General features: G+C 38.7%; 2 protein-coding genes across 7 annotated transcripts in view; one reads left to right on the top strand and one right to left on the bottom strand.

Annotated features, from left to right (window-relative positions):
* LOC137970895 (C2 domain-containing protein 5-like) overlaps window positions 1-8,297 on the bottom strand; it is a 42,089-nt gene extending 33,792 nt beyond the window's left edge. For all 4 annotated transcript variants that reach the window (XM_068817534.1, XM_068817537.1, XM_068817536.1 and 1 more), the window contains exons 1-9: window positions 8,161-8,297; window positions 7,365-7,451; window positions 7,221-7,261; window positions 6,484-6,529; window positions 5,614-5,698; window positions 3,916-4,011; window positions 3,470-3,625; window positions 2,068-2,128; window positions 1,004-1,174 (exon numbers count right to left, since the gene is read on the bottom strand). In XM_068817534.1, coding sequence (XP_068673635.1) covers window positions 1,004-1,174; window positions 2,068-2,128; window positions 3,470-3,625; window positions 3,916-4,011; window positions 5,614-5,698; window positions 6,484-6,529; window positions 7,221-7,261; window positions 7,365-7,451; window positions 8,161-8,250 — 833 coding nt within the window. In that variant the 5' untranslated portion in view covers window positions 8,251-8,297. The remainder of the gene's footprint in view (window positions 1-1,003; window positions 1,175-2,067; window positions 2,129-3,469; window positions 3,626-3,915; window positions 4,012-5,613; window positions 5,699-6,483; window positions 6,530-7,220; window positions 7,262-7,364; window positions 7,452-8,160) is intronic.
* Window positions 8,298-8,428: 131 nt separating this feature from the next.
* LOC137970897 (cleavage and polyadenylation specificity factor subunit 6-like) lies at window positions 8,429-25,347 on the top strand. Of its 3 annotated transcripts, none has more exons than XM_068817540.1 (15): window positions 8,429-8,702; window positions 11,190-11,285; window positions 11,392-11,440; window positions 12,045-12,163; window positions 12,263-12,366; window positions 15,024-15,089; window positions 16,160-16,239; window positions 17,480-17,671; window positions 18,314-18,462; window positions 18,831-18,876; window positions 19,132-19,205; window positions 19,507-19,585; window positions 21,003-21,172; window positions 22,936-22,997; window positions 23,757-25,347. In XM_068817540.1, the coding sequence occupies exons 1-15, from the start codon at window positions 8,448-8,450 to the stop codon at window positions 23,929-23,931; spliced, it is 1,716 nt and encodes a 571-aa protein (XP_068673641.1). In that variant the 5' UTR covers window positions 8,429-8,447; the 3' UTR covers window positions 23,932-25,347. The 3 variants fall into 3 exon arrangements, with proteins under 3 accessions (XP_068673641.1, XP_068673640.1, XP_068673639.1); XM_068817539.1 differs by having other exon boundaries at window positions 18,828-18,876; XM_068817538.1 differs by lacking the exon at window positions 18,831-18,876 and adding an exon at window positions 18,641-18,767.
* The last annotated feature ends 232 nt before the right edge of the window (window positions 25,348-25,579 follow it).

Raw genomic sequence — 25,579 nt, 5'->3', positions numbered from 1 at the left:
TGGATGAGTCAGTCCAGTTTCGACTTGTCAAACCTGTTTTTTTTTTTATTTTTGCGCATGATCAGTCGCCACGCGTCATCAATATTTTGAAATTTACAACAGCGTGGCAATTTTAACTGTTAGAATTCCCATGAGTTTTTCCTATATGTGTCGGTTACAGAAACTAGCCTGACAGAAACCTATATATTTTTCAGTAAAAAAATAAAATGGCATTTTTAAGATATATGGACTATCTTGAGTTTCCAATGAAATGATTCCTTGATTGTCGTGTGTTTGCCGGAGTTGTTCGAAAATATTCCGACTTCTTCTTCTTCGTTTTGTGGCTACTGGTCACGCGTGACTGACACCGGATACATAAATTTTCAATTTTTAACGCATGCTCAATACAAAATGTGGAGGCGGCGAGCAGAGTCTACTTTCCTCTTCCCGACTTATCTAGGAAGATCGAAAGAGACTCTGCTCGCAGGGTAATCCTGAAGTCACGCTGGTTCAACAAAGTGGTACTCAAGGTCGTCACATAATCACATTGGTATATGGTTACATTTTCAATTTTTTTTACATAACAACTATACACCAAGGGTCCCTGATCTTACAACCTATGTTCATGAAATTCTATGGCAACCCACATGTAATTTGTAAAGATGAGGGCAGAGATTCCCCTTGGCGTGTACTATTCTCTCTAGCAAAATGTGGATATCTTGGCTTTGATATTTCAAAATGGTGTATGTCATTTGATCTGCGAAAGTAAATCATTTTTTTCCTGTAACTATTGTTTCTAAACCATTGACCCCTGGAATGAAAGCTAATAGATTTTACTCTAACACCAGACAATTTTACTTGTCAATGGAGGGCAATTCAGGAGTTAGTGGTACAGACTTAAGTTGCAAAAAAACAATGTAGAGAAAAAAAACAGCACCTCAACTTCGCTTTGTAAGAGCTATTTTCTATTTTACAATATTTAACTGTACCCTTCTTTTACTCAACACGACAAAATCATCTTTACCCAGTTTCGAGGCTTCCAGAGGCAATTTCCCCAGATGACGTCAGCATATGAATTGGTGTAGAAGGATGAGAGCTGCTTGGAGCGGCGAGAACATTGGCTAGAGTGACAGCAGTACCAATGCCTCTAACAACTATGCCATATTCACCCTCCAAGTCAAAACACTGCCGATAACTAGTTAAAGGAAGTAAAAGGGTAGTAAGTTTTTTATCACCAGAGAAAGAAAAAGGGTTTAACAGGACCCAATCAGCACTTAAAGGCTACGATATTGTAAAGGAGATGGCAGCCGCATTGTGACTGGATTCATTACAACTCCAAATGGTTCCTGTAGCAGAGATATCATTGATGTCACCTCTTGTTAGTTTTTATGTGTCTAGAAAATTAATAGCCTTATTGGCTGAAGGGCATTAACCATCATTATCTTTCCTATTATGTTTAAGAGGGCTTTAGTATTACCCTAACAAGTACATGTATAAAAGTCTGAAACATATAAACAGTAGACCAGATTGATGCCATTTATATTAGCATCCTTTCTAAAATTCATTAATGATTCATGAGGGTGACAGCCAATGGGATCACAGTAGAGTCACATGCACGCGGGCCCAAGGAATCCCAACACGTAAAGTTAAAATGATGACGCCATTTATATTTTGTATCAAAATTACAGAAAATGACAAATTAGAAATACTGCAGAAATTAACTTACCATATCACACATTCATTTCACAAGCAAGATTAAAATACTCGAGGGAGACTTGCACTAACACCATTTACAATGACTTGCCATATTAGCCTAGCCATACTTAATAACTAAATAATTCAGATGTCCTTCAAGTTATATCTATGACTATGCTGGTAACGTTATGGCCACCATGTTGGCACTCTTTTACGCATCACGCAGCATTTGAATGATTTACCATAGACTGTTTTCTGTGTCTCTAGAGGTTATTAAGTTGCAAACCACTTATAGCTGGTACATTTCAATACAGCTTGCATGCATTGTAATATTTAATAAATCTACATGTATTCTTTCTTTCCTCCTTTGATGAGTACAAAGTAACAATTTACCCAATTACTGCATTTCCTCCAGTATCCAACACTTTAAGACCAATCTTTCGTTGGAGTTCTCCTGTTTGGTGTAAGAGATATTGCAATAATAATTACTGTGACTTAATGCATGACCTTTGTTAGTCACTTTTCTTCATAGATTTGTAATAATAATCATCTAGTGGACCACTAATTGAAATACATGTATGTCTACTAGATGCCTAAGATTGTGGTTAATCAAATGCACAAAATACCGGTAAAAATACATTGTACAAAGAAAAATCACATTTGCTGCCACAGTACAACATGAGGTTTGATTTTCTAAAGCTTCATAGGTTCTTGTAATGTAATCTTCTTTCATTTCTGTATTCATGCTCCTTTCTAGTTAACGACTAGGAGCTAGTCTGGTCTGTAGTGTTTTGCAGGCGCTTGTTAGTGTCTTAGCCGTCTGTTAGCGTTTGTTGAGCGTTTTGGTGCGTTCTGTAGCGTTTGTTATAGTTACATGGTTTACGAACAGGAGCTAGTCCAGCCAGTAGTGTTTTTGCAGGCGTTTGTTAGCGTTTGATGCGTTTTTGTAGCGTTTGCAGCACTCTTTAGGTTGTGGGAGCCCTGGGGCTGACATTGTCCAGCGGTATTCTTGGTTAGTGCATGCGTTGTTGACCCATGTGTTTGCAGCGTGTTTGTTGCTCTGTTGGCGTGGCATTGTGAGTTGGATTAGGAGTTTAGTGGTTCTCGGCGTTCCCTCCCTATCCCCCCCCCCCTCTTTTTTTTTGGTTTTTTTTTTTTTTTTTTTGTATTCTTTTTTTTTGTGTTCTTCTTTTTTTATGTTTTCTTTTTTTTTTTTGTATTTTCTTTCTTTATTTATTTCTTTATTTATTTTTATTTTTATTTTTGTTTCCACTGAGCTATCTGGCTCAAGTGTGACGGGTGCCTTAGGGGGGCCTGGCGCGGGGGGCTCGTGGCTTGGTTGCGGGTTGGGCAGGCCAGTCGGGTGTTCTAGCGCCTTGGGGATGTGACTGTGGTTGCAGCCCGCAGGCTTCTTGGGCACCTACCCTCCACTGGCGACTTGGGCGTTAACTTAGTTTGTAATACAGTGAAAAGTTTTGATATAACCTGCACTCTGATTGGTTAAAACAGCATGCTTTATCTCAGAATACATATCCACTGCTAGCAACAGTGTTGCACCGTCAACCCAAATGAATAATTAATAACATTCAGTTTTTCATGAGCAAAAATTCTGCTGGATTTTACTGAACAATAAATGCTTTTCGATCCTGATTGTAGACTGAAGAACTACTTGAAGTCATCTGTTAGCTTGTAAAAATTCAGCTTTGATGGTTTCTGGACTAATTTTCTTTAGGAGAATTATTAAAAACACTTTGCTCAGTGTAAATGAGAAGATTTTGCAAGTAGTGTAAAATACCTGTAAGCTTGGTGAAGAGTCTCTGTCGTGCTTCATTAGAGGACCTTGGAGTTCTAATCTTGTCAATCCACTGGTATTCGGGATCATCATTAACTACAAGCTCTTCCACAAATCCATGAATGACAAGTGCTTTGTGACCAAATGGGACAGAACATGCTACAGCACAACAATATTATAATAATTATAATAACTATTAAGCCGTATGTTTTCATCACCAGTATAATTTCTACTTCAACTTGGCATAAAAATTTAGTAAATATCAATTTTTGTAACCATTGGCAGTTGACCACTTTTGTTTCAAATTTCTGATGCTGCCCAGAAGAACTGGAAGTTTTTGGGCTTCCTACATGTAGTTAAAACAATCCAGAGGTTGCTTTAAATCTCACAGTCCAAATTGGAGCATTTAAACTTCCTCAAAGGACAGGAATGCAAAGGTCATATCTTACTGTAAAAAAACTGTACTCCACAGGAACTCTGCCTAAACTTGTTAGAATCTATGAAGTAATCCACTTTAACTATGACCTTCACTTCACCACGAATACCTGTTGAGGCAAAAAATATAATCCAGACTGCTCATATGGATAAAGATATGGAAAATGGAAATAAAGTGATTGTTAGACGGAGAGATAAGTAAAAACATTTGGCCAAAGTGGATGAAACTATGTGATCACAGTTTATTCTGAACTCTAAGAGAATTAGCTTAACTGGATCCAGAAGGGACTGGACTTTCTGTGAGCCAGCAAGTCATGCAAGCCTAGACATAGCGAGTCTTCCATTTAAGTCTAAGCACCAATTTTAAAACGATTGTTGATGCATGTTGACTCGCAAATTAGCTCACATGGGTTGTAACCATGGCTCGCATGACTTGCATGACTCACTGGCTTACACATTGTCCTCACTCGGTCCAGAAAACTGACTAAGTATAAAGTCAAAGTTAAAAACTATTGAGCAATTAGCCCCTTCGTTTCTTTGTTTATGTTTTTTTAACCATACTACATAACTCCATTGACCAGAAGGAACTCTACAAAGTTAATTCCTATTCTAACTTATTATCCTTAAAGTTGTCCTATGTTTGTGGTTGTGTTGGGTGTGTCTGTGGCCATAATGCTAACTCTGACAGCATTTTTCAATGTCTAACCTGGCATTTTAAGCTTTCAAGTTAATTCAGGGAGCAAGTATATCCTTCATCTTTAAAACTGCCTACAATTAGTATATGGTGTACCATAGAGAGTTTGCATTGTTCATATTAATCATCATCAATCAATCAATAGACCAAATGGACTAACTCAATGTTGTACCCAATTCAAATCTCGCAGGATTAACTAAAGATTCTTTGTGTATTGTATTTGGATGATAATGTCGCATTCATATTAAATGATAATGGAAATACATGTTGTACCTGGAACAAAACGTTTTATTCCCAAAGAGTTTCATCAAGAATTGGGTACAACATTGAGTTAGCTGATTAGATCTAGTTTATCAATCAATAATTTACATGTCAAGGTGTAATAGTGCCTTATGGCACTAATTCAAATTGGGGACACATTCAAGCCAGAACACAACACCGGGAACTCTGTGCCCAGCTGCTTTTATCAAATGGTGCATGGGATTTTCCATGTCCCACAGAGTTTAAGAACAGGGGTTGTGAATCTGAGGGCCTAGTCAGTTATTGCCGTTATACGAGAAGACTTGAAAGTCTGACTATTTGAGGATGTATTATAATTACAAATGAAAGGCAGCACTGCCTCCTCAGTTATTTAAATAAATTGAGTGTAATGGTCCAGCGAGATCATCAAACTCAGGACCTCCTGAAACCTTAAAGTCAAAACAGCTCAAGCGTTCCTCTGACGAGCGGATTAATGAGTTCATTATCACACGCTTGTTATGACCTCGGCAGATTATGCAAATTGGTACACCTGTCAAATTCTCATACCCGCCTGGCACTGGAAGCCAGCAATATTCCAATCAAAATTCAAGTTTTGAACTGAGGATTGATTTGAATTTTGCATCATTCATCCGACAACCAGATTGTTGAAATGATTCCTGAAATCAAATTTGCAATTATAATGAACTCTTTAATCCGCTCGTCGGAGAACGCTTGACTGATGCTCAATCAAATGAGCCAACAACCAGACATACTGTACCATGCATTGTGTCATATATTGGAAACCATCCATCAATACTGCCAGGTGGATCATGAGTAAGAAGTGGTCCTAGACTAATGTTAACCTGAAGAAAGAAAATAATAATTTCAGAGGGTGACCAATTATGCAAGATCCTGACACAAAGAAAAGTAAGCATTGTCTATAACTTTCTAGCAAACAGACTCAGGTTTATTTCTCAAAATGAGCATTTCCGATTGGCTATTACAACAAGAGGATGTTGACGTGAGCAGAGTCGATTCTAATCGACAATGGCAAATTATCTGGCATATTGTCCTTTTGGACTTGGGAAAACAGTAGCACTGCAATCAATAAAGTTAATGCAACAATGTCATCAAACTTGAATAATAATATAATTATTAATGAATTGAGGGTCTTCTTGCATTGATTTCAAGGAATGACATCTGATTATATACATTCCAATTAAAAGGAAAAAAATCCTGGCTATTTCATCGCATGGTAGCACTTAACTACCAGCAATACAATTACCGTAAAGACTCGCAGATAAGCCGCACCTTTTTTCCAAAAATTTGCGATCAAAATCGTAGGTGCGGCTTATCTGCGAGACCATAAGTGGTGGACATGATGTTTATTCTACTAAAGAGCTAAAATTACGGGTAAGACTTTAAAGTATTTTTCGATCCATTGTTGGCAAGTTTGCCTTGGATGAAGACAGAACACTTCATGGTCTCGACTTTGGATTTCTTTCGAGTTTTTTTTTCATGAAAAACTTTTTTTCCAAAATTTGAGTTGCTAAACTCGGGGTGCGGCTTATCTGCGAGTGCAGCTTATCTGCGAGTCTTTACGGTATCGTGTAAAAGGCTTATCATAAATCGTGAACGAAATTCTCACCTTGCCGATAGCATCATGAGCAGTAACAGTATCATGATCCATAATCCTTTTCAAAATAAATTAAAATAATTATTTTGGTAAGATCTGTTATTTTAAGCACAGATAATTTATTATGCCAAGCTATTCCTTTGAAAGAGACTTATGCCACCTCTCCTGGATACGGAACGAATCTCCTGGTCTCCCAAACGGGTCAACAAATCTCCTGGATAAAAACGACTTTGAACCTTTTAAAGACTTTGCTCCATTGTATGTGCAAATCACATCTCCAAGTTAAAAGAATTTTGATTTTTTCAAACTCGTTTCATCGTTTCTTTATGCATTTCTTCATCTCTGAGTCAACCACACGCTGACAGAACTAATGGCTTTCTTTATTTTCATTTGTTGTCACGGCCATGTAACCAATTGCTTGATTGGATCTCCATTTTCACCAATAAAATTCTTGACATATATAAGCACCCTCTTTTCCGGCAAATTTCCCATTTAAGATTCACAGTGGCAGGCTCAGTGGTTACCGTAGTAGATTTGTCTTGTATATTATGATTGAGCTGCTGGGCGACAGGGGGTGGGTACAGTTTTTTTGGAGGGAGAGGGGGAGTGGGTGGGTTGATTGTGGGAGGGGGGTGGTGAGTCCCGATGGAAAAAAATCTCCAGATTTTAGATCTCCAGAGGTTGGCATCTCTGAAAAGTGTATAAAAATGTTTAATATATACTTAGCTACTCAAACTTGAATTCCTTACCTAATCTGCAATGGTTCATCCTGAATCTCTTCATCATCAGCCTAATCATTTAGAAGAATTATAAAGACTTTTAAGATAAAAAAATAGATTTCAATGTCTCCCTCCTTATATAATGACAGACGATGCAGATTTCAAAATCCGTACCTCAAATCTGAACCACTCAGAATTCCAGTTAGGATTTAGAGACTTCTTACAGACATCTGTCTTGTACAAGATGTTGCCAAGCCTGACCTGATAATGTAAAAATCATATGGATTGAACAAATTATCTCCGATCCGGGTAACATCTGATGGTCTTAATCTTAACCAGTTGTGGCATTTGACAATACCAGCGACGGAGCATTCGAGGCAGTATTAGTGGGGTTAAAGAGTTACATATATAAGAGGATTAATTATGTTAAAGATTCTTTTTTTACAATATTAAACATGCCAGACCTTCCAACTCTTACGCATTTTGCATGAGACGCACACATTTGATATATTTCTCACGCCCACACGCATAGACACCACTTTCTCACGCTGTCATGCATGTAGTTTCCCAACGGGCAGTTTCCCAACGGGCAGAGCATTCAAGCCTTCAGGTTAAAGGAACACTTTCATCAATAATGACACTGAAGCTTGCAGATCTGAACGCTAAGACTTTTACGCCTCCAGCGTCCGTCCTAAAAGCAGCTAAATCTGCTACTTATGAATACAACAAAGCACATAAGCGTAATTAAGCCATAACGGTTAACATTGAAGCATAGGTTAATGCTGATAGCTAGTTGCGAGCCAGTCAGTGTTGTTGTTTTGTAAATACGAAAACCCAGAACTTTTACTTCTTAAACGGCAATATTAATCAAAGAAGTTACGTAAATCATTGAATGCAGATGTCAAAAAAGTGTTACTTTTTCAGAAAGTTGGAAGGTCTGTCATGCTTAACTGGAAGAAAAATTTCTGACCTCTGCAAAAGCATCAGCCAAGTCACTTGAGCGATCCATAACCGGAAGATCTCGAGCAGATACAACCTGCACCTTCACCTTTGCAGGCATTCTGTCAGGCAGACAACAGTTACGTTACCGCTAGGGATCAGAAAGTCAGACAATATCAAGCGATGATTCGATCATCACACAAACGTCTTCAAATGGATGTTCCAACACTTGCGGAGTTAAAGTTACTTCCAGGAATATCATCTTACTGATACAATAAACAATCGTGACATGTTTTGTTCCTCTAACATTAATGACCGATGTTGGAAGCTCGCGCCTTTGTCAAAAACTGCCAGGCGTTGCAAACTGTCCCAGAAGGCCTTGAAATAAGAAACCACGTGAACCTTGACGCGTTGTGGTGGACGCCATCTTGTTCGCTGCTCGTGTTTTCCCGTGTTCTTCCCTGTTTTGTTGTTCTTGTTTTAGCGTCTTTGCGATCTATGGCAGGCGAGGGAGCAGTAGATATTGATTTGTACGCCACAGTAGATGAGTTTGAGCCTGAGGTTGCTGGCCAGGTATGATAAAGCAAACGTAGCTTACGGAAAGACTCGTTGAAAGATGTAGTAAATATTTTCTCGGTCAGAGCGCGGGTTTTGTTACCTCGATGCCTTTATGATCTCCTTGGGCATTTTTCTTATCACGAATATCATTTGCGGTTATCGTTTTCGTGCGGATTAACTATGACAGTTTTTATAGATACAAGAAACGCCGAAGTATCGGCCTCCGGCCATGTGAAAATGTGCAACCTTTTCGTTGACACAGAAGACAACAACTTCTGATTTCTTCTGACTCCCAGCTCTTTTGCACAGTGTAGAACCAATAGTGGTTGCCAATAGCTACCTTCGATGTGTCTGTATCTTATGCCTGGCCAGAATTGTTTTTACATGTAGCAGTCTGTGCTGACGCAAAGAATCTCGGCCTCAGGGAACAAGAATAGGATTTCTTGAGATACTATGTGGTCAGTTTCTTTCAAGAAATTTAATTGGTTTGGTACTACAGGCGATTCCCAATAACTCAAACTCTTTCTAACTCGAACCTCGCGCTAACTTGCAGCAAAATCGATTTTCCCTGGATTTCTATTCGAGAAGAGTAGGGGATAAAGTCCCCGGTGTTGTGGCTGTCCTGTTCTCTCTAGCAGAAGTGGCCGGCTTGGCGGTGATGTCTCTAAAAAGGCTTGTGGTGTATGAGGCCACCTAAGCAGAAACAGCCACAAGTCAAAAAGGGACTTTGCCGAGTGCTGGAACATGTAGACATTTAGATGTAGATGTTCTGTCATACAGTTACTTTATTTTTACCCTTGATAACTTGACCCCTCGGTAACTCGAACCTCCCGCTATTAACTCAAAGCAATTTTCATTTCCCTTCAGGTCATTCTCTAAATATTTTTACCCGTGATAACTTTAAGAACATCTATCAATTTTTGACAAATAAAAACAAACAGGACTGACTGCAATCCAAAACATTTAAAAACATTTTTATTCATCGTGAAGCAGCCGTGTAATCTTTGTCCTTTTTTGCATTACACAAAACGTGTGAGACCAGTTCAGGTTTGATTGGTTTAACAGGGTACTTTTAACTACAGTGCCTGTATCTTCATAAAGAGTTGAGTTAAGTGCCGATAACTCAAACCTTTTTCAATTTCCCTGGAAGGTTTGAGCTATTGGTTATCTGTGTTTGATCAAAGCTTGGATTGTGGTTTGGATAAGCTGGCTTCACAAGGCAACTAAAAGAATAGTTTACGTGCACCACACATAAATAGAGAACCATGGAATAAGTAATAGGACTAAGGTTCAATGCCCCCTAGAAAACCTCGCGCTACCTTGTGCCAAAATGGATTTTCCCTGGATTTCCGTCATGCATTTACTTTATTTTTACCAATAACTTTACTGCGTGGTAACTTGAACCTCCCACTAACTCAAAGCAATTTTCATTTCCCATCAGGTCATTCTCTAAATATTTTTACCCTTGATAACTGGAACAACATCTATCAATATGTGACAAATAAAAACAAACAGGGCTGCAGTCCAAAACATTTTATTCATTTTGAAGCAGCCGTGTAATCTTTGTCCTTTTTTCTCTTTACACAAAACATGTGAGTCCAGTTCAGGTTTTGTTGGTTTAGCGGGTTATTTTTAACTACAGTGCCTGTATTTTTATAAAGAGTTGAGTTAATTCCTTGATTCCAGATAACTCGAACCTTTTTCAATTGCCCCTGAAGGTTTGAGCTATTGGTTATCTGTATTTGATCAAAGCTGGGATTGTGGTTTGGATAAGCTGCCTTCACAAGTCAACAACAAAAATAGTGCACCACATGCAAATACAGAACCATGGTATAAGTAATAGGACTACAGTACAATGCCCCCTAGAAAATAACCTGAAAGCTAATTAAACTAGGAGACAAAGCCAAATGGCAAAGGCAAAGTCGTAGCCACGTATTTGTGACTGTATGTGTGGCTGTTTTTGTTTTAGTTATTTTCCAAGTTTACAAACCCTTGTTGGCTATTCTCACTTGATTTACCAGGTAAAATAATGGCCAAGGCCCTTTCAGGCTTTAGTCATTTTAAGTAGTCAGCTATTCTTGCTGCATCTGCTGGGTAGAGTATTAAAGAAAGTTTGATTAAGTCTGGTTTTCACTAACGATGCAAACACAAGCATAATTAGTAGCTTATGCTAGTGAAAACGACCATCAACATAAGCGTCAAAATCAACCATGGCTTCCTCCATTTTATTCAAATGCTCAAACGTGGGTAATCCGGAACGAGTGCTTTAATTGGCCAGATGTAGCAAATTTCCTTGTGCATATATGGTGAGTTTCATTTTCACACAATGCAAGTGAATGCAAGAATAATTGCAATCAAAATGGCAACGAAAAATCTTGATCCTTGTGCTTATGCTTGTGTCAACGGTTTTTACAGTAAAATAAGCGCTCTTATGCTTGTGGGTGTGCTTGCATTGCTAGTGAAAACCGGGCTGAACATTCTATTTCATGTTTGTTTCTCAAGCACCATTTGACGGAAGGGTTGGATCTGTATGATGACGTGCTCACTACTGGGAGTGAAATGCCTGTTGGACCAGAAGATGAAGTTTTGCAGACACAGGTTAGGAGAAAATTGACAAAAAGATTTCTAGGCATCATTTCTTTGTGAATTAAGCCTTGATCATTTAAATCATCAATGATGATTTGTTGGTGTCCTTTTCTTCCAGTATGATGATGTTACCAGTGAAATTCCCCAAGAGGAAGTAGCTCAATCAGGTGATTATTCTTCCTTTTCTAGGTTGAATTTGGATGCAAATTGTTGCATCAAGTTCAGTGAGGTAAAGCCAACAAATTATTTGTAATAAATTATGAACATTGAGCGAAATCAGCTCATGACCTTGAAGCATTTAACTCTGGTTCAGAGCTGGGGTTTTTTGAGTTTAAAAAGTTCGTTATTTGGATGTAATGTAGCTTGTGCATTTTCCCGTGCATGCATCATCGATCTTATTTTTGTTCATATTTGGGCATGAAAGTGGTGTTCTAAAATCCCCAGCTTTGTTCCAAGTAAAAGAGTTGCAAGTTACACACTTCAACTTCATGTGCTTCTGGGGAACTTTAGTGATAATTTGACGTCGATGATTGGTTTTTTTCCAAATCACAAGAACGTTCAACTTTGGTACTATTGTTTGTAGGCTGTTTAAGTTGCAGAGCATTGATTTCTATCTTGTTCTTACAAGTCTTGTCTAAAACATGGCAAACAGCATTAATTAGGTATCAGTAATTACCTAATAAATAAATAAATAAATAATTCTTTTCTTTTTAGCTGTGGTAATATTACACTGTACACATAATTTATACTGAACAATGCTCTCCATTTTAGGGGTATATGAATATAAGTCATACACTACAGTCCATCCTAAATCTGCTGCAGCCCGTTCTTCCAACAGTTACTACGAACGAACCAAGGGACAACCATTGTATGTTGGCAATTTGACGTGGGTAGGTTTGATTTTGGTTATGTTCAGTATCAAACAATAGCTTTTCCAGTTCTTACTGTTACAGAATGTACAGAATGTATCTCTAACCTTTATTGTTTAGTGGACAAATGATCAAGAGTTGACAGAAGCCTTGCAAGAGTGTGGTGTTACTGACCTTATCAACATCAAATTCTTTGAAAACAGAACCAATGGTCAGTCCAAAGGGTGAGTTGAAACAGCAATAATTTGGTCCATTCATTTTTTTTTTCTAGATCCTTAGTCTTTTGAAGCAAAACGAACAGACCTTATTCACTTCATAAGTTTGTTTTCCAAAATGTAGATCACCTGAAAATACTTTAGAGCATATTTTTTTTGTGAAGTTAGTTTTCTTTAGGCTTGTATGTACTACTTGAACAAATAAAAGAATGGTTGAGTATTGTCACATGGTCTGACTGTATTGAGAAAACAAAACATAAAAGCAAATACGGTCTGTTGACAATTTTGTAGTCTTGCTTACATGTAGGGCTACTTACCAACCTTATTTTTAACTGGAAACTAGATGGTGTTGAGAGCTACTGTGTTATTATCGATTTGTGCTGTTTAATTTCAGTGCAGGTTCTCTTTTCCCCTTCAGATCTATCACTTTGCTGCTTGTATTGTAAAGTGCAGCAGCAAAAAACCTTGAATATTCTTGTGAATAATAAGGTTTTGCTGAATTTGCTGTCACATCAAAAGTGACCTTTCTCCAACATATTCTCATTTTGTTTTCTAAAAAATGAGTTATTGCAACCAATAGCTTCGAAGTCTTTCATGAATTGACCCTGTAGTATTATGAAAACCACCCCTTGGGGATTGAAGAACCCTTGGTCAATTCATGCTTAATCTAAACAACTGACTGTGCTTTGCCTTCTTTCGACTATTTACTGACTCTGTGTTACCTATACTCACAGCTTTATCTGCTATTGATTGACAACGGATAGCAGTGGGTTCTGGGCTTAGGAGCAATCTCACAAGGAAGACAAACACCCATATGACATCAAAGAAAATTTCCTCCTTATTGTTGTCACAAATCTTTGTGTGCCCAGAGGTCAAAACAATTCGCGAATAAAATTGTAAACCTGTCCATGCAGAATTTGTAAACCAGAAAATAGCTACAGTATTTTGTACCATAAATACCGAAAGAAACCATTATTTAAGATTATAAATTATATAATTTCATCTGTTTAAAGCAAGATACATGTAGAGATATTTTGATGGTGAATTTGTAAACTTAAGATTGTTAAATTAATTTAGTGGAATGTATCCATTTGTACAGTGAAATGTTGTAGGGATCAAATATTTTTCAATTTAATCCTATTTACTATTAGAAAACGAAGAAGATTACTTGCAGATCTTATAAAAAATTCAAGTGTAAATTATCTAACTTTTAGTATCATTGTGCAGTTAGGAAATAACCATAATATTATTTTGTAACTGGTAATTCTTGTGTTTGAGAATTCACATGTTTTAAAAACTACTGTATAATAATCGGCTATCACTTGTGATGGCCCCTGTGTAGTTTTTGTAATTCATGCTTTCTTGTCCTGAACCATTATACAACTTGGGATTTCATACATGTACATGTAAAAAAATAATTATTATTGTCTGTGCTGTGGTTTGCTCTGGTAGAAATTCTGTAGATTATCTGTATTTTGTAGAATGGATTTAAAATTAATGTAGGTGCACATTGGAAATAAATATGCGCCACTTTGTAGTTATGCAAGTAATTTATTGCTTTTTCTGCATTGGGACTGGGAAGTGCTCTAAGATACTGAGTGGCTTGGTTTTCCTTAAACCAGGCTAGTCCATTATTTAAAGTATCAATTTTTTCCAGGATGCAGCTGTTCTTTGCCTTAAAAACTTTGACAAATAAACGCGATTCTCCTCCTCCTGTTCACAAAATTTGTTGTCCTCCATCATCCTTCTTTGAGTGAATGTGTTGATATTCATGATGAGTACAAAACATACCTACAAATCCAATCCTTCATTGCTTGATCACAGTGAATTTATTTTGAATCACTAGCAAAAGTGAATTTCCAGTCACTGCAAAGAACAAACGAAGTATCGAAATCATATTTTCTGATACCCAGCAGTTCATAATCTTGGGATAAAGAACTTCTTGAAAATGTGGTTCAAATTTTAACTTGTTCAAATATTTTACTAATCCAGTTTTATTTTCCATTGTTTTACCTATCTTACCATACTATGGAACAATGGAATTTAAAAATTGATGAAAAAAGTTTGAATCAAGATTAAGATTTGAAATATTTGCTAACGTAATTGGTTGATCCTTTTACAAGTTGGTATGAAAGCAATTATTTTTCGGGAGGGTTTATTTTTATGTGCACACAATTCGTTATCTCCAATAAATTTGCATCTGGCCTGCCATTTTGGACACCTGTGCTGCATTCATCCCTCACTCTCGTCATGCAGCATAAAATTGGAAAACAGAGAGAGCTTATCAGTTTTTTCCCCTCTGAAACACAGTTCTTCATACACTGTGTGTAGCCTTATACTTTCATATTTAGGCATACAGTGCTTTTATGTTGTTACTGAATTTAGCAACGAGTGAAGAATTGGATATGCCACTGAGAAACCTTTTAAGGTAGTAAAAAAATAAGAGTTTGGCCTTGAGATGCAGTAACGAAGTGTGGGTAAGTGTGTTATAATCTTACGTTATGAAAGAGACAGAGAAGTTATTCGATCTTGGGTAAGTTGTTACCAGACCACTGGTTGTGAAACCTAACATTTATGCACAGATTGGTTTTACGTGTAGGCTGTGTTTGGTCTCTTAGTTTACCATTGTTTCAATGTTAAGGAATTATTTTTCTGTGCATTTTTAGATTTGCAATGATTGAGCTAGGATCTGACACATCAGTTCAACTTGTTACTGAAAAACTGCCTAAAATGTAAGTATCTTAAGCTTGACATATAATATTATAAATAGTTCTACATCGTAGCAAAAGATATGCAAACCTTTACCGATGGTAGGACTGTAGTACTATATGAAGACAGAATTGAGTTCTGAACTTTTAATACAAGAGGTCATGGCCAGAGGTTTCCACTTTAAGTGAGGAAATGTAAACTTGTCCGAGGAGTTTCTCTGATGAGGGTATGACCTGATGAAGAGTTAGTCCAAAATGAAGGCTGCATTGGGATGTGAACTTTGTACCTGATATTTTGAGGTCGTAATCTTGAATACAGGGTCTCCAATTTGAAGGATAGTGGAATTTGTCAAAAGCTTTCAGTTGTGAGGTGTAGTGCAGAAATGAGCAATGTACATGTTTGTACACAAAAAAGGCATTCATTTTCAGCATATGCATTTTAAAATATGCATTTTCAATCATGCATTTGATGTTCTTTTTTTTCCTTTGTTATCAATTAATTTTTATTATTTTACTTTTTGGTTCATTGCATTTAGTCGTGCTCAGTTTTCGTAGATGGTTATTTTTGCTTTGTACTGTATATGAAGTTGCATATTGGTTGCTCATAGCAAACTCTTTGTGTGTATTGTATAAAACCATTCAAGCACGACTGATTAATTTATCCAAGATGGTGATCAACAAACCGCAATAAAGGGACGGAAGCCTGAAAAGATATTTCTAGCGTGAAAAACAAGGGACTGAAGATTAAGAAAAAAGAAGTACAAAATTAATAACATTTTATGACATACAGTAAATGTATTACAGACACATTGCCATAAGGGCCTTTTTTATTGAACAAATTATCACAGAGCTCTCAGTTGCATCCACGGTTGATTAATTTTGCATGTGCCTAAGCCACCATGCCTTTTATAGTGCATCTTCGTGTTTAGTGTCTTAGTGGACTTCATTCTTTGCCTCAAATTTTGTTTACTGTGTTCTAACCACTTAGAACTGTAAGCGCTATTTAAATATTTTCATTTATTTATCGTGTGAGCTTGGCTGACCTACTACACTGCAAGCTCTTTTTAAGTAGTCTGTGTATTTGTTATTTTCAGGGAAATTCATTCACAGTTACCAGTGGTTACACCAGCAACCAAACAGTACTTGCAGCAGTTTGAGGCACAATCCAGGAAAAGTAAGCGCCAATACATGTAATTATTTATTGTGCAGTTTGCTATGTTTATCTTACTGTATGAGATAGTTAAATGTCTAAAGGCTGCATAGTCTTAAGGTAGGCAGTCTTAAGAACAAAACTTGTACAGCATGTTCATTACCTAGGAAGGTGATGAGTAAATTGCAGATTCCTTTCTCCTAGGGCCAATTCTTTTAAGGGATTTTTGTTGTAACTACATCGTGCTATCCATGGCATCCATTAAAATTAATTCAGTTGACGTTGTTCTTGTCTTAGGGTTGTAGCATGATGTTTTAAATTACCAGTAATATTTTGTGGAGTGTTTAGTGTGCCAACTTTTGAATCTGGAAAAGTCCTTGTGTCAATTTAAAATGGTCTACTCTCTCAAATTTGTTGGAGTGAAAATGTGTCAATTTTAAAAAGATTAACGTATGTAACGGTGTGGAAAATATCGGTAAAGATAGAGTGAAAGTAAAAGACCATTGTTTCACTACAAATCATTCAATTGTGTGAATGAGCTTGAATGGCCTTTGGTGTCAAGTTGGATGTGGTACAGAAAGAAATGAGGGAATAAGAAATAATTTTATGAGAATTTTCACTATCTTCTTGTCAAAGTGTGAAGAAAATGGAATTTATGACGACACAATTCTCAAAACATGAAGCATAGAGTCCAGATTATTATTTTTCAAGGAAAAAAAGAAAATTAATGGAAGAAGACTCCTTGTGGTTAGGTCTTGCTGGGGTTCAAATCAAGGACATCTCTCTTTTGTCAAGAGTGCGAGGGCGAACTCAATAATTCTTTTTTGAGTTAACTAGCTTCTGAATGTTCTCATTTGATGTGACATTACCACTTGATTAAAATCACTTTTACACCATTCAAGCATAACCACTTCACAGCAGCTGACAAAGGAAGCCATTTAAGTTTTTCAACACCAGACTTGCTATCATAAAACAGTTCTGTGGTCAATTTTGATGACAATGAAATAATCCCAGTTCTTGCTGAAATGAGAGGCAGCCCATGACCTATCTTGTCAATCAAATCACTATGATTGGCATCTTGTCTCGAGTTCAACCTTGTGAAAATGTACCCATGTCCCCCAATAGCCAGTTGCTTACTAAAACAAGTCTCTCAAAGAACTGATTATCTGGTTAGAGCTTAGATTCCTTCTCCTTGATTTAACACCCACGAGTTATGCACAGTAAGGGCACAGTGACAACTTAAGACACTATTGGCACTCTGCAGATAACCCAGGCTCTGGTAATTCACAAGCAGAGCAAGAAGCTCCCCCCTACCAACACGGAGGAGGCAGAGGCTTTGGGTTCAACCGTGGTGGATTCAGAGGCCGTGGATTTCCTGTACGTCCGGGAATGGGAGGAGGGTTTGATCACAGACCCCCACCACCTGGTGATATGGGACGTGGAGCACCTTGGATGGGTGAGTGAGACATACATGTAGCTCTGTTTTACACCTCAGTTTTGTTGTGTTATTCTATCTGCATCCTGATTGGGTTTTCTGCTTTCCGGGAAATAGCATTCTAAATCAAACTTGCTGCAGTCGTAGAGTTGGGGAAGTATGCAATGTAGTCTTCAACCTGCCTTATTCTCAACTTAATTCTTGGTCAGTGGTTCTCTTCTCCATTTTGTTTCCTTCTACAAGAAACTTTCTCCGCGACATCCTTCTTTACCACGGCGTACTGTATGTGTACTGAGTGTTCGGGACAAGCATGTGGCTGTTTGGTTGGAAGGGGTTGAGTAAGATGGTATTATTTACTGTAAAGCACGATTTCTTGGAAGACAATGCAGGGCTTGTGAGAGGGTGAAAATGGAAGGCATCAGGCTTGAATAACGATAGCGTCAAATTCCTTCCCAATAAAATTACAGGTGCCACAAATTTGATTGCAATCCAGACTAGTTTCAGGATAGCAACAAGACTAAGCTTTGCCTGTTTGGTTGGCTGAACACCTTGTTAATAATCAATGACTATCAAAATGATGATGTAAATCAATCGAGCAAGTATGTGAGGCACGTCACTTTTATGAATGCTTTTGTTTTTGTCATTGTTGTTATTTTGTTGCAGGACCTGGACACATGGGAATGCCCAGGCATCCTCCACCTGGTATGCCACCATATCGTATGGAACACCCCCCTCCATTTTACCCTATGGTTCCTCCTCCAGGGGGGGACAAGCCACTGGGGCCAATGCCACCACAAGTCCATGTGCCACCGGTGAGAGCTTAAACAAAGTAAAACTAGAATTTGACAGTTCTCTGTGCAAAAGTGCCACGTAGTTACACGAAAGAGTGGTTTTCAATAAAATGCTGTACCAAGATGCAGAATCAAATATTTCTTGAGTCAGTCAGAAAATGAACTAATTTGAACTAACCAGATTCTCTGTTTTGTTTAGAAAGAGGCGCGTTATTTCTTAGCAGATCGGAAAGAAATTACTGAACAACCTTCATGGCATGAAGAAAAAAGATGTCATGAAGTTTATTTTGGCATTCAACAAAAACCTTTATCAACTCACTTGAAAGGTAAAATTATTGGTGTATTGTCTCTCGCTAATGCTGGCTATTCTGCTTTCTTTCTTTCAGCAGCCTCCCCCACCTGGGGCTGGTCCCTTAGCAGATCACAGGCCACCGGGTATGTTTTCATATGGATTCCCTACCCAGAGGAAAGATGTGTATGTGTGTGTGTCTTGGGTTTGATATCAGGACACTGTACAATATGTGGGTTATCTTCGTAAATTACAGTCTGACCTCTTATTGCATTACCATAATTTGAATTAAATTCATTTCTAGTGCTCTTGCAAAGCACAAAATTATCCATACAAGTATCATTGACGTTGACTTAAAACTTCTAACCCATCAACTCCTGTTCAAACCACTCCACACATAGGTATGGTACCACAGTTTCCGAAGCCTCCTGTAGCAGCGCATGTCAACCCTGCATTCTTTCCTGAAGGACCTCTGGTAAGTTTATCCCACAGAATAAATTGAAAGAGCAAAACTGGGGTGGGTGGGTCTACATGTAGAAATGAGTTGGTGGAATGGCAGCTCCACAACTGTTGTTTAGGTATATAGGATACAGCACAGCTGTGTTTACCTTCAGGGTGCATTGTGGTTGTTGTATGTTCACTGCGGTAATTAATTTTTGTTTCTTTAATCAATCCCAAGAGGACTTACATGTATTCTGGCTGTGGCTTGGTTGGTAAAAGTAGTTGATATTTTAAAATATCATAATCACGGTTCGTTTCTTTGTTTTGTTCCACAGCCAGAGACATTCCTAGCTGCCGGTGCTGCAGCGAATGTCAGTCGAGTGGATGCGATGTCACAATTCATGCCCAGGCCAGGTACCAACTAAATCTTTGGCTACTTCACTCAGTTGCTGTGCTTAACATTATGTCAATGCCCCACGGGACAACAACAACAAGAGCTCTATTCTACCCTTATATCGTTACGAAAGACCTTCCATTAAATAGAATTAAATATGTGAAAGGGTAGCCTGCAAACGGTGGCTAATGAAAAGGTATTGCCCTCTTAAGGACGGTGCCTACTAATTCAAAGGTATTTTTGCGCGGTTTACTGAATATGCGGGAAGAGCAGATGTTAACGAGTGTTATTGACCACGAGTGTTAGTAACCACGAGTGTTAGTAGGTAATTAATCGACAATATTTGTGAAAGGCTTTAAAATACAAAGCAATGATGGCAATCTTTCCAAACTGAAGCTTAATTATCTCTGAAAAATGCGCGGTTACCCCCAATAATCTTTTTGGATACCAAGAGCACTTGCTAAGTTCTGCTTTCTCCGCATAGTTTTGAACCGCGCAAAAATATCCCTGTATTAATAAGCACCACCCATAGAAAATCCGAGTATCTCGAGATGCGCAATAGTAGGCACCGTCCTTAAAGTAACGACTAGTTAAAGAACTGGAGAACGAACTTACATATATAAGTTACAATAATAGGGTCGGGAGACACGCACAATGATACACAAAGCATACCTTACACGCACGCACTACACACACACACGCTGTATCTTTATACAAAATCGGTAGCGGCAGTATATATAGAGAGAGAGTTTAACGCAGCAAATAAAACATACAAAGAAGGCATTGTATTAACCTTTAATGTTTACTTAGAAATTGTTTTGTTTTGCTTTGTTTTTTTACGAGGAGAAAAAGAAAATTTTTCTTTCTTTCTTTTTTTTTTTTTTTTTTTGCATCCTATTATAGATCTTCCAAAAGTGGGTGTCAGGATTCTCTTTTGTTCGTAAATAAATTATTCACAAGTGAGCTCGAGCCGAAAAAAGATTGTTGTGTTTGCTGTGAAAAGCCTTGAAATTAGAGCTTTTTAAAATAGTCGTACTCAACAGAAATGGTCTAGAAGCCAGGGTTCTCCTTATCAGGCGGTAACCGGTAAAAGTTAGTGCTTGTAAGAGCACTTATTTCCGCCTGCAAAGGCTCAGAAGTCTCTTATCCTTTGCAGAACGTCCAACATTAACCAAATGCTTTACCGGTTTGAAATGTTCCCTTACCTGTTGTGCTGAAAACTAGGGAGAACCCTGAGAAGCCCCCAAAACTCACCCACTTTACCCCCTCCCCCTCCCCCTCCCCCTCCCTCCTAAGGCCCTTCGTCCAAGCAATCTGATGCTTATGAAGAAGGCAACTAGGGAAAGAAATGAAGAGAGCGGCCATTTTAAGTTTATTTGTAGTGCGCTAGTGAGACGTCCCTTGAATGAAGATCATTTCTTTACTTGATTGCAACAGGAGATGAATTCAGCGAGTCGATGAAGAGAAATCAAGTGCTCGCCAGCAGCGCTATAAAGCGAGCAATGTCGGATGCGAACTCGGGTGATTATGAAAGTGGAATAGAGACGTTAGTTGGCGCGATATCACTCATCAAACAGTCACCAACGGCAGCTGAGGAGCGATGCCAGGTAAGAATTAACATCGCAGCTCTTAGTGCAGCGTGTCTTATTTCCTTCGATATGGTTTGAATGTTGGTACCATTTCGGTAATCGCGGATTTACGACGTGTTGAAACGTCTTCCGTAACCTAAGATGTCGGGTCACCCAAGCGTCGTTGAAACGTCGGAAAATAATGGGAGTTAAATCCAATAGGAACTTACCATACAGCGGTTTTCAAATGAGTGTCGTAAAACCAAAACCAAAGTAATTACTTTGGTCAATCAAGAAGGACGGAGACAATCCTGTAAACCAATCAAAACTTGGAAGTAATTGCCCGAAACGGAAAATACCATAATAGTCTTAGTTTGTCTACCCAAATTTTAAATAAGCATTGTTTCCAGTTTCTCTTGGGACTTACAATGGTCCCAAGGGCAAACAAAAACAATGCTTATTCAAAATTTGGTTAGACAAACTAAGACTATTATGGTATTTTCCGTTTCGGGCAATTACACGTAGCCGACACAAAGCGCGGGAAAATGTGCACGCGCGAGCCACGACGATTGGTTTTGGTTTCACTTCTGATTGGTTGAAAATATGGCGCGAGGATTTTGAATCAATCACTGAGTGAAGTAATGCAAAACCAAAGTAATTCACTATAATTCACTCGATTGAAAACCGCTCTAAGCAAAATGGGTTATTGCTATCATGAATGAATGTATTTCAAAGGGTCTCTTTTAGACACGTGAGAAATTCAGGTTGTTTCAATGGGGTTGGAACACGTGACCTCTGGGATGCTGGTGCAATGCTCTACCAACTGAGCTACAATGTGAAGCCACCTGAATCGCAGAGGTCATGGGTTCTAGAAGACACAATTGCTTATTTTAGTAAGTATCACTTCACACTTTCTGCTATCATAAAGCAGCAATTGTGCGCGGTCGTTCCGAACCCAAAATCTGCGTTGATTTGCTATGCCCTTTGCAGATAAGGAACTTTATTTAAGTGTCTAGTCGTTCTAGCGCTGGAGCACTAATTGGGGACTCTGTGAAATGAAATTAACAATTAACGCAAATCAAGTCAAATGTTGGTTTTTGAAGAGAGAGAAAATCTCTCGGTGCAGAGTAGACAACCAACAAAGTCAACCCACTTATGACGCCAAGTCTGGGAATCAAACCCAAGCCACATTGGTGGAAGGCGAGTGCTCTCACCACTGCGCCATCCCTGCACCCCAACGGATTACACAATTAGACTTTAAAATGTGTAGCGAGTCTATATACGTATATCAGTTGTATCAAAGGGATAGAGAATTCAGCGTCATGTGCTTTACACACTCTATAAAATTTTAAACATGGTGATTTTGGTCGTCGTTTGACAAAGGGCTGTAATGAAATGAACCACTTGTCCAGCGTATAGTAAAAGTAAAGTAAGTCCATCGCAGGGTCACCCCCAGCATTTCGCCGGGTTATACACCTGGGTGGAGAGAGGCATCGTGAGAGTAAAGTGTCTTGCCCAAGAACACAACACAATGTCCCCAGCCGGGACCCGAACCCGGACCACTCGATCCGGAGTCGAGCACTCTAACCATGAGGCCACCGCGCCTCTCCGAGCGTATAGTGGTGGTGCTTTTTTTAAAATCTAATTAAGGTGACTGTTTTGTCGCGTTCGAGTCATCATTTCGTTGCCTTCCAACGAATATGCCTTTCGCATGTTTTTCGTGTCTATGCTTCTGCGGAAAATCTTTTTCCTTTTCACAGTTTTAAATACACTCGATGTCTCACTGAGGTGTTCTCTTATAGGTGCTAGTTCAGTCGTTACAAGATTGTCTTCAAGGACTGGAGATGCAGCTGCTGGAAAGAAGGTACTTCAAGTCTTCGAGTGGTCGGCAAAAAATGAAAAGAGATGATGGATGAATTAGATATTTCTGAATGCAGGGATGAGTAGGTTCTACGAGGAAGCCATCAATCGCCCTCAACGCACTCTTATAAGAACCTATCTGTGCTCGAGGCTTGGTTACAGCTCATCATCATAGAACACTATCTCCGCCTGTAGCAGAATGTGCACTCACATGAATTAGCTCTCTCCAGAGATTACACTTTTGGGTGGCTTGACTTAGGAAGTTAAGATCGAACTTTGACCAGTTAGTGATATCGTCAAACCATCTTCTTCGTTGGGTATCTCCAATGTTAACCAGTATTAAATACCGTCAAAACCATGTAGCTCTTGACCTACGGTTTGAGCTGAGCAGACTTTTAGCAACTCGGCCCCGATTTTAAAAATGTATGTCCACGTTGAGTGGGAAGGTCTCCCAGGGAAATATCAGGGGAGTCAAGGGAACGTCGAGTTTTGAGAGCTCAAAATGTAGGGAATAATTTAGGAATAATGAGAACCTTTTTTCAAGGGAACAGAGACAACTCGGTCAGGGATGTAACGCTTCTTACACAAATTAAACAGTCATTTGCTCGATTCTGGTCACGCGTTTTGCACCATTAGTTTTCAGCCTTAAGGTGTTTCGAGGAAATCCTACTGCTTTCATTTTCCTAAAGGTTTTGCAGAGTTCCGTTTCAGTGAAAAATTGACGGTTGAGAGTTAATTAGCTTTTGTTACTTCTCTTCATCAGGTCGACAGGCAGTAAACATCATTACAGCGACAAAGATGATTATGAAGGAGAAACCAGGGAAAAACGACACAGGCGCAGACGGTCACGGTCTAGGTCACGCGACAGGGATAGGAGATCAAGGTCACGTGACAAGCGCTCCCGGTCTCGTGACCGAGAGCGCCGCCATCGAAGATGAGATAGAGCATGGACAAACAGTTGATGTCGCATTTGGTTTTCTTTGTTGATGTGTTTTGTTCGTGTGAAATAACCAGCTGTAGAGTTTATTGAGAACTGGGAAGCCAAAGTTAACAAATTCTGGAGTCGCCCCAGTAGTGCAGCAGCTGATCCAAAGATTACTCGCCATTGGTTCGCAACCCTTGCAGGAAACAATGATATGTCATTCTTTCTATTGTTTTAGCTACTTTTTGGGGGCCAGGGTCTTAGTAGGAGCTTACAACTTCATTACTAAGTCTATGTAACGGCATTTTCACAGATCAAGCTATTTTTAGACGAGTTCTTAAATAAGATTTGGCTTGCACGAGCCATGGGAGTCTAGATTTGTGATTGGATGGAAAGTCTGGGTTCGCGGGAAAATCAAGCTAAAAGTAACTCGGTCTGTAAAAATAGGATGAACTTGTACGCTGCTGGTCATAGACTCCTGGTAACTTTAAGTTTTTCTCAATGGGCTGAGGACTTGTGAGCCTTTCTAAGGATTTCCGTCTGGTTTGAAAGCTGACAGAGCATTAGATGTCAGGATAAATTCATTTTTCACTCGTCGTTAGGCCATTTCCGAGTTTAATTTAGCTTCTTTTCTATCCAGCCCGAGGTGCGACAATTTCGTTGCGGAAGGTGTCTTCATTCATTTTAGAACTAATTACTTAGAAAGGACAGTTTTTAAAAATGTCGCTCTTGCATTCTTTTTAAACAGTCCACCAAGAAACCTCTGTAGGGAGGAAATGATGGTTCGGCGGCCTTCTCAGCTCATTGCTTTATTCCACGTGACCTTATCGCACGCCCATCGACTCAGTCGGAATAGCCTAGGATCGAGATTGGCCTATTTAACACTAGAGATGCATAATACGTCTGGGCGACTTTGGACAATTTCATCGATTGCGTCTTCTAGTTCGTCATCAAATTCGTCCCGTATGAAGACGGGCGAGAGACACATTATACGTCTGGACGAACGAAATCGTTTAGTGCGACTTCATAGACGCATTAAACGATTTAGTCCCGTCTTTATACAGGACGAATTTAATGACGAACTAAAAGACGCATTTTATAAATGAAGTTGCCCAAAGTCGCCCAGACGTATTATACGTCTCTTGTATAAAAACGGCCAATTAGACAGCATTTCATGTTGTCGTGCTTTGGTTGTTGTAATCACCTTTCGTTTGCCTTTGTCAAGGTATTGGATTCTTGGGGGGTTTTTTTTGGTAAATACTTTTCGTTTGCTTTTGTATCAGAACATTCTCTTGGTAGATGACTTTCTATTTTGTCAATTTCTGGCAACTTTGCTGAGACAAACATACTTGATAAGAAATCCTGTTTTAGATACCTTGTTTATACTCCTGATCCTTCGCGATTTCAAGGAAATAAAAAAAATTGCAGCCAAGTGTTGTTGTTGTGGTTGTTGTTGTTGTTATTTTTTGTTGATCGGGTCAAGGGTTGGAGGGAATCTGTTAGAAGGGAACCTAGGCAGTGGTGACGTCGAAAACAGCGAAAACCCCAGAGAAAAATAGAAACAATGACATCGCCCCATCCTGCTCAAGCGTTTTACGTTTTAGTATATTTTTGCCGTGTTTTTATCGAGTAAGAATAGCATCTAATGAGCAAAACAAAGTTTG

This window comes from Montipora foliosa, chromosome 9, assembly GCF_036669935.1.
Source record: "Montipora foliosa isolate CH-2021 chromosome 9, ASM3666993v2, whole genome shotgun sequence".
In the NCBI taxonomy this organism is placed as follows: Eukaryota; Metazoa; Cnidaria; class Anthozoa; order Scleractinia; family Acroporidae; genus Montipora; species Montipora foliosa.
Note: the sequence above shows the minus strand (reverse complement) of the source record. Positions and strands in the feature narration are given on the sequence as shown.

Bases quoted from the DNA above. Each gene is read 5' to 3' on its own strand.
- LOC137970897 (XM_068817538.1), top strand. From the start codon at position 8,448: ATGTTGGAAGCTCGCGCCTTTGTCAAAAACTGCCAGGCGTTGCAAACT. The intron at 16,240-17,479 runs GTAAGCGCCAAT...GGCACTCTGCAG, and splicing joins TGAGGCACAATCCAGGAAAA to ATAACCCAGGCTCTGGTAAT. The intron at 18,768-19,131 runs GTAAAATTATTG...CTCCACACATAG, and splicing joins TTTATCAACTCACTTGAAAG to GTATGGTACCACAGTTTCCG.